This window comes from Pteropus vampyrus, unplaced genomic scaffold (genome assembly GCF_000151845.1).
Source record: "Pteropus vampyrus isolate Shadow unplaced genomic scaffold, Pvam_2.0 Scaffold204, whole genome shotgun sequence".
Classification (NCBI taxonomy): domain Eukaryota; kingdom Metazoa; phylum Chordata; class Mammalia; order Chiroptera; family Pteropodidae; genus Pteropus; species Pteropus vampyrus.
This window is the reverse complement of record NW_011888985.1, coordinates 1,009,645-1,017,394: the sequence shown is the minus strand read 5'-3', so window position 1 is coordinate 1,017,394 and position 7,750 is coordinate 1,009,645. Positions and strand designations below refer to the sequence as shown.

Here is a 7,750-nt window from a genome sequence, read left to right as displayed (position 1 = left end):
AAGATGAAGTGAGTCGAATTAATGCCTTTCCCCTGGGTGACGCTGAGGGATGTTTCACAGCATCACCTGATGCTTTAGCCCTGACTTGGCAGCTGGAACATCGGCCCGCCGAAGACCAGAACCGTGTCGCACATCTCCCTGGCACTTGTGCGAAGCAGAGTATGCCCAGGATAATGGGCGTCGTAACTGTTGGTGGGTAATGTTTTTAACAGCATTTTTTTGCATGATGACCATGGTACCCAAGCACATCTCACATTGCCTAGCAATGCAAAACATCATCCATGTCATCACAGATCCAGACACGTATTTGTGGAATAAGCTGTTGCGATCATCATGCCTTACTGTGACGACTCGTACATCATCACACACGGAAACGGTGCCCGTTTGTACGAGACGCAGGCAGTCGAAGTTAATCGCACAGGGGCTTAGAGTTTGAGGACTTGAAAGCGTGAGTTCGCCATTAGAAGAATGAGCATTCTGCAAACGACAGAAATGAGAAGCCTTATTTCTCCCAACAGTCGCTAAAGAGAAATGCCCGCTGACAGCCTAGGTCCCCCCCAGACTGGCACGGGAGAGGGGTTTCCTTCTGCAAAGTCTCCTTTTGTTTACTCTTTGTGACGTGCAGGTGTTCTCGGTGAAAATGAAGGGGAGCAGCGAGGCCGCGGGGCTCGTCCGTGACAAGAGGGGAAGCAGATCGTCCCCGCCAGTGAAAGCTGGCATCGCAGAGCGCAGGGGCCACAGCCCAAGCACAGTCTGCCACCTGCACGCCGTGTCTAGGGACCTGTCTGACTGGTTGCATGGAGGTGTCCCATCCGTTACCTCATTTTATCTTTAAAGTCAGGGTAGGGGGTGGACAGGGCAGGGGTTCTCGGCTCCTCTGTGGAGTTCGGGGGTCTAGGCTGCGCGAGGTAAGATGGCTCTGTCGAGATTGCACCCCAAGGCAGGCCCGCTGACACCTCGCAGTGCCTGCTGCAGGCTGTTTACATGCCCTGTCCGCATCGGAAAGGCACTGCCCCACCCCATACGGGCCTTGGAAAGGACATTGACGACAGAGCTTCAAGGAGGAAGTCGGCGCTGAGGGACTGCGCTTCCCCAGACTCCAATGCGTCTGTCCTCTAAGCAGTCAAGGTAGGGCCCGGGGCTCGGGGTCAGGCGTGTGGGCGGTGGTGAGCGTGAGTTCTTGGGGTGAGAGACGGTGGCTCTCCGTGGCCGGAGGGTGGCGCTGCCCAGCGGCAACACGAGCCCCCATCCTCTTCTCCGTGGGTTCCCAGTCCCGGATTCCTTCATCTCCATGGGCAGCGGGCTGGGGGCCCCTCCCGGAGCTCAGCCTCTGGGTCTCAGGGACCGGGGCGGGGGGTGGGGTGCGTTTCACTGGGCTTCTCCTCAAAAAAGGACTGGCCTCGGGGAGGTGACCTGATGTCTCTTCACCTCAGTTTCCTCTTCCGCAAGTGCGGACGTGTCAACTGATTAATTTATTTGATTAACGAATTGATCTCTTGGGGCTCTTGGCGGGAAGAGATCAAGCAGACGAACCACATAGCATGGCGCCCAGCACACACTAAGTGCTCGACGAAGATGAGCAGCGACTTCGATTGTAATTACACAACACGAAGTCGAGATAGAAATACGTAGAGCCGTCCTTAGCATCACTGCGTCCCGTGATTTTAATTAGTACGTGAAGAAGGGAAGCTCGCCCACTCAAACCCATGCTATGAAAACAACTTTGAAAACTGCTCTGCTTATTCCTTTCACTCCAGGCTGTCACACTCTCCGAATGTACTCACTGGGAGACTTTCACGAGGAGACGTTAAGGCCCGGAGTGGCACGTAAGGCCACACCATTCAAAGAAAGCCATCGCTCGTTCCAGAAACTCAGGCGGGGCTAACCCACACCTTCCTTCGTTCTCACTTCTAACCTCGCTGAAGACACGACATGCCACCTTCTCAGAAAGCCCCGTTCGCAATTTCCTCTCAGGAACTGATGCAGCCTCATTCTCGATCAGACCTTGTGCAAAACCAATGTGTAAAGTGCTCCAGGGTCGTGTGTGAATTCTATTTGAAACAGGCTTTGGCCGAGCCAGGAAGAGCAGAAGCAGAGGCCGGGCTAAGGATAAGCGTAGGTTTGCGGACAGAGCACAAAGGCCTGCACAGCAGCTGAGGTGGAGAATTCGGGTCCTGGCAGGCGAATGCCAAACTGTGGGCATCGGATGCACGAGGGAGCAGAGGAGGGGAGGGGAGGGGAAGGCGAGCGGGGCAGGCGACAGCTGTGACAGCTGTGACATCGCGGAGCATCCAGTTCCTGTCTGGGCTCCCCCACCCCCCCCATCATCTCGGGCCTTTTATCTTCTGCTCTGTGCACGGAACTTGTCCTTCCTTGGTGCCACCTGAACGTGACATCGAACAGTCTGTGATGTTGGTACGAGACCGGTTTCTAGAGCACTGAAGACAAACGCGAAGGCACCGAATGTTAAGGCAAGATGCCCTCCCTTAATCATGCGACAGAAACTTACAAAGGAGGAACTGAAACCTCGGGGTGGGGGCGGGGGAGTTCAGATTGGGGAAAACACAGCAGTGGCTTAGGATTAAAAGGAGCCTCCTCAGGGGTGAGAGGTCACAGTGATGGGGTCATTCCTGGTCACTTTACTGGAAAACGTAGAACGAACAATACTGTCCAAGTGTCACCTGGCTCCTCTAGGATTCAATTGTTAAACCAAGTTAAATGAAGGTTGTACCAAAAAAACAAGCTTCAATTTTTGTTTCTTTTTAGTATTTTCACTTGTTTGGAGGAAGGACAATGGTTTTTCTAAGTGAGGTTTCAGTTTTCAGTGCTGAAAGCGTTTTTCAGTTTTCAGGGCTTAGAAATGGCACGTGAGCACTTTTAATGGCACCTGACTCTGAAACATCGGCTTCTGTAGCAGCGTGACTTATAAAGTCAAGCTCTGCTCATTTCTTAAAGAAAAATCACTAAGCTCATAAATGTTTCACTCGTGTGTAAAAGTTTCACGGTCCTTCTACGAATGACTCATCTCACAATGATGGTCTTGAAAAATGTTACTTTGTGTATGTCCATCTTCATGAAAAGATTTAATGGGAAGTAAGCATTTATTTTACATAACGCCCCCTTGAAAGTTTACAACCCCAACCAGCCAACGTGAATTAAGACGTCCGACCGGCATATACTGAGCACGTGCTGTGTGCTCCGTGTTACGCTGGGCGTTCGCTGTGGTTCTGCAGGCTTGAAGCCCAGCGAGGCCGGCCGAATGGGCAGCGAGGATTCGAGAGTCTGGAGACCCGTTTTGCTCCTAATTCGGCCTCTCACAGCTCTGGATGAGAAGCACCCCGGGGATGGTCAGATTCTATAGCTGTTTGTTTGACTCCATTCCGGCCTGGGTCTGAAGTCAGCAGCCTGCTTTGACACGATGACACCAAACTAGTAGGAACAAAACAGGGAGATTCAGCGACCTAATCTAAAGGCCTGTGGTAAGGTTAACTGATTACGCTTTCTGCATGTTGCCAGCAGCCCGCCACAACCGAAGCAAAAAGCTCTCGAGCCCTTGCTGGGTGCCGGGCGATGAGCACCTCACATTCATTCGTGTGTTTCGCCCTCCCGACAACCACCACGATTCCATTTTAAGTGTGGGGAAAGTGAGGCTCGAGGCTTCAGCAAAATCGCGGGGCCCTGCCCATTCGAGTCAGATCTGAAGCTGGCTTTTTTCGGCTCCAGAGTTAATGGCTCCCCACTATTATTTAATCGTGTTGCTTAATATCCGCCCCCATGAGCGACGTGTAGAACCTATCGGAGGTTCTACTGCTTCTGGCCCCATTGCTTTTTCTTTAGAAAGTGGAACTTGTCCCAAGGGCACGTGTAGGTCACGATGGTCTAACCACATGTACTATCTAAGAGGACTCCTTTGGATGGGGCCAGGTGAGAGGTAGCCAAGACCCTGAGCAGCTCCGTGATCACTACCGGTGAGCACACGGGAACTCCCGATTTTGCGTAATCAGATAATATCTTTGAAGTGGCTAACCATCATAGTTTTAATAACTGAGAGGCTGGGGACGGGCCGGGCATTGAGGTCACCCTCCTACAGGATTTGTGAAGACCACTGACAGGCACGGGAAGGGGGACAGGTACCTCTCCATCCGCCACTGAGGGCGGAGCAGACACTTAAATCAAAAAAGCAGAGACGATTCATCCAGGTCGAGAGATCACTTTGTGACCCGTCCCTCCACTCGGCAAAGGAGGCCTAGAGAAGGAACAGGAGCAGAAACCGTCCGCAGACAATGTCCCCAAACGTTTGATTGTATAAATAATTTATTTCTGTTCACAGCATCGTATATGCATATAAAAGGGAGCGGGAACAGACGAGGAGGATGGTCAGGACAGAGAATTACAGCAGTAGAAATGAAAACTGAAACCAGGAGACATAGTCCCAACACCATGACAGAGAACTTGTGAAGAACATTGTTCTGAAACAGGGCTGGCCTCCCTGTGCCTATGAGAAAAACATTTCAGAAGCTCACGTGGGGAGGCCCACTTCCTCTGTGTGACACCCATTCATTCTCCGAGGGCAGGAGGCATCATACATCACCGACTGCCATGCTGGAGGGGACACCCCCACCGACCACTCCAAGGCGATTGTGACCTGTGCTTCCTGTTTGGTCAGAGACAAAATGGGCTTTTACTAGTTGAACGTTACAGAAATCAACTGAGACTCTTAGCTATGAGCCGAGACACCACAGGGTTTTACTTTACTGCACAATTACTAACAGCTGACTGCACCCTTTAAGTATCGATAACGCAAAAAACCAAAATCGTTTCGCATCCGTTGTGAAGCATGGCAGGATCTGAACAGTGATCTTGAACCTAAGAATTGTTAGCACGAGAAGGTTACAGTGTTTGGCATCTGCAATGTCACAAAATAAATATATTATTCTCTCAAGAGTGAGGAACTACCAAAATGTCAAAGTGCTTAAGAAATTGTCTCATGTGAAGAAAATAAAGAAGATGGATTTTTTTTTTTTTTAATAATTCTATACAGAATCTTCAGATGATGGGACCAGCCCATTTAGAAATCAGTGAATAATATGCTGTCGATATGTAAACCAAAATCTTGCAGGCTTTTCAACACTGCTCAGCTATATTTTCTCTACTGAGTTTCTACAAAAAGACCAGCATTGGAAGGTACCAAATACACCGAGAAAAAAGGAAGATGGGCTGCTAGGTTCCCTCTTTAAAATATCTCATCGAAGAATTGGGTTTCAAGCAGGAAGCCAGGAATTCTACCTCTGGTTCTTAAATTAACTTTGTGAGTGCAGTGGACAATAGGCATATATTTGTAATTGACTAACTCACATGCTCACGCATGACCATGTCCAATTTCTATAGGCCTCCATCGTAAATTAATTGATAACGGTGGGGGAAAAAAAAACATAATTCTACCTGTAAACATGGGTTCAAAGAGGAAATAGAAATCAAAGAGTAAGTTTCCCTTCTGATACTATGTTTCAGGGCAAATGACAGCTTCTGCAAACCAAGACTCAGTCCTGATTATAAAGAAATTTTTAAAATTACATTATTAAAAATATGTATTTATTCTTCTTTCACTTTATGTTCCAAAGCCTCTTTCAAGTACACCGTGAAGTGCCCGAGCGCAGGTGACCGTGACGTCACACGCTTGCTTGTATCTCAAGCGCTCACTGTGGTTTGCATTTGCCACGCAGGCCAGTTCCCACGGGGACGAATGAAGAAGGAGCCCATCTTGCTGCTTTCCCTTCCCTTTTAAATCCATTCAACGAGGTCAGCTTTCTCAACAAGGTGGGGTTTTATTTTTTATTTTTTATTTTTTTGGCGCATGACACCAAATACTCGAATGAAGAATTTTTTAATGGACTACTAAAACCAGAAAGGCCACGATGAACCCAATTAGAAGTGTGAGCATGTCGCCACTTGCAGCTGAAAGGATAAAGAAGGGCAAAGTCTTTTTTCCTGCGGTGAATATTTCTAAGGTGAGTATTCATTCGTAGAACTTTTTTTTTTTTTTTTAACATGTCTGAAAACCAAAACCCATCATTAAGCGGTTAGTATTATGAGACATCCCTTGCAAAAACCATCTTGCAATTCAGCACACATCTGCAGCTGGTGTGCTCACACAAACCAATGAGCAGGCTAAGAGAATTTGAGATTCCACGCATATGGGTCTAGGTATTGATGCCGATTACACAGTACAGAAGGAGGTCCCTGTGTCCACACACACACCCATCCAGCATTTACACCCAGAGCCTTACCCTTCAGACACCTTTAACTATCCTGCAAACAGTAAATGCATCATTTGCCACCACCTCCAAGTTGTTTTTTTTTATTGGTGTCTTTCTGTGATAATGACCTACCCATGGACAGGGTCCAAACCATCTGGACGATGTTTGATTCCAGGCTGAAAAGCAGTTCTCAACGAAACTGGTCTTCCGTAGCCACCACAAAGCACCAGGAAAGGGGCGTCTTCCCGGCCCGTTCCCCAGCCAAGGCCAAGGCCAATGCAACGCCCCGTGCCCTCAGGCTGTGTATTGTTCCAGGCAGTCCTCTGATGGCCCAAAGCACCAGCCTCGCTTAGGCCGAGAGCAGGACGAATGAAATTTCAACAGGGGCCTGCCCTGTGACATAAAATTATCCAGCTTCCACCACCCATGAATGCAAGGAGTGGCTGTCGCCCCAGCACCTCCCACAGCCAACATGCCTCCAGATGGGGACCCCCCCCCCAGGGTTCCGGAGGTTGCGTACCTCAGGTAACTCACAGGTGAGGGCGGGGCAGCCTGAACTTCTGGCCCTGCTGGAGTAGGAAGAAATCGCTTTTGTGTCTGTCGTCTGAGCCTTCCACCTGGGCCAGGAGGGCAGCGGCGGCTTCTGCACTTCCACTCTCCCGGGTGGCCTCCCACCCCATTAGGGCGCTCTGGTCTTCAGACAAAAGGTCCCCGGGGCTGGGGGTGGGGGCGGGCCGCGGGCGGGCTGGCAAGTCAGCCTACGCACCCGGGTTTAGTCACTAGTCCTGCTTTGGGGCGCAGAGATTCCGTTGTAAAAATCGGAAGCATCGCTTTGGTTCGCTGTCTTTGTTCGCGGGGGGCGAGGCCTCGCACACCCACCCCCCAGTCATCCACTCATTCATTCCTGACTCACTCGCCCGCTCCCCCCTCGCTCCGGAACGCAGCCGGGCGCATTACCGCTTCTTTTTCTGCTTGAGGGACTTCCTGCGTTTCAGGATCATCTCATAGAGCTTGTCCATGCCCTCGGTGAGGCCCTCCCCGATGATGGCGCACGCGGGCTGGACGTGGTAGGTGGTGGCCGGGATGAGCTCGTGCAGCGCCAGCTGCTTCTCGATCTCGGCCACCGGCAGCGATTTGGGCAGGTCCTGCTTGTTGGCGATGACCAGCAGCGGCGTGCCCTGGTTCTCGGCGAACTTGGTCACCTTGTGCAGCTCCGTCTTGGCCTCCTCCAGCCGGTCCACGTCCACCGAGTCCACCACGTAGATGATGCCGTCCGTGCAGCGGCTATAGGACTTCCACAGCGGCCGCAGCTTCTCCTGGCCGCCCACGTCCCAGAAGTGGCAGCTGATGCCCTTGGCCGTGCCGTTGCTCAGCTTGATCTTCTCCGTGTTGAAGCCGATGGTGGGCACCGTGTTCACGAACTCGTTGAACTTGAGCCGGTAGAGCACCGTGGTCTTGCCGGCCGAGTCCAAGCCCAGCATGACGATGTGCAG

The 7,750-nt window shown here is 51.0% G+C and overlaps 1 protein-coding gene across 3 annotated transcripts; it reads right to left on the bottom strand.

Annotated features, from left to right (window-relative positions):
* Window positions 1-3,064: 3,064 nt before the first annotated feature.
* ARL4C (ADP ribosylation factor like GTPase 4C) lies at window positions 3,065-7,744 on the bottom strand. Of its 3 annotated transcripts, none has more exons than XR_896583.2 (2): window positions 6,778-7,744; window positions 3,065-3,429 (listed from the first exon to the last, which is right to left on the bottom strand). XR_896583.2 is itself a non-coding variant. In XM_011372352.2 (1 exon), exon 1 carries the CDS (start codon window positions 7,736-7,738, stop codon window positions 7,211-7,213), a length of 528 nt encoding a protein of 175 aa, XP_011370654.1. In that variant the 5' UTR covers window positions 7,739-7,744; the 3' UTR covers window positions 4,297-7,210. The 3 variants fall into 3 exon arrangements, 1 of the variants encoding a protein (XP_011370654.1); XR_896581.2 differs by lacking the exon at window positions 3,065-3,429 and adding an exon at window positions 4,297-4,654; XM_011372352.2 differs by lacking the exon at window positions 3,065-3,429 and having other exon boundaries at window positions 4,297-7,744.
* Window positions 7,745-7,750: the final 6 nt, after the last annotated feature.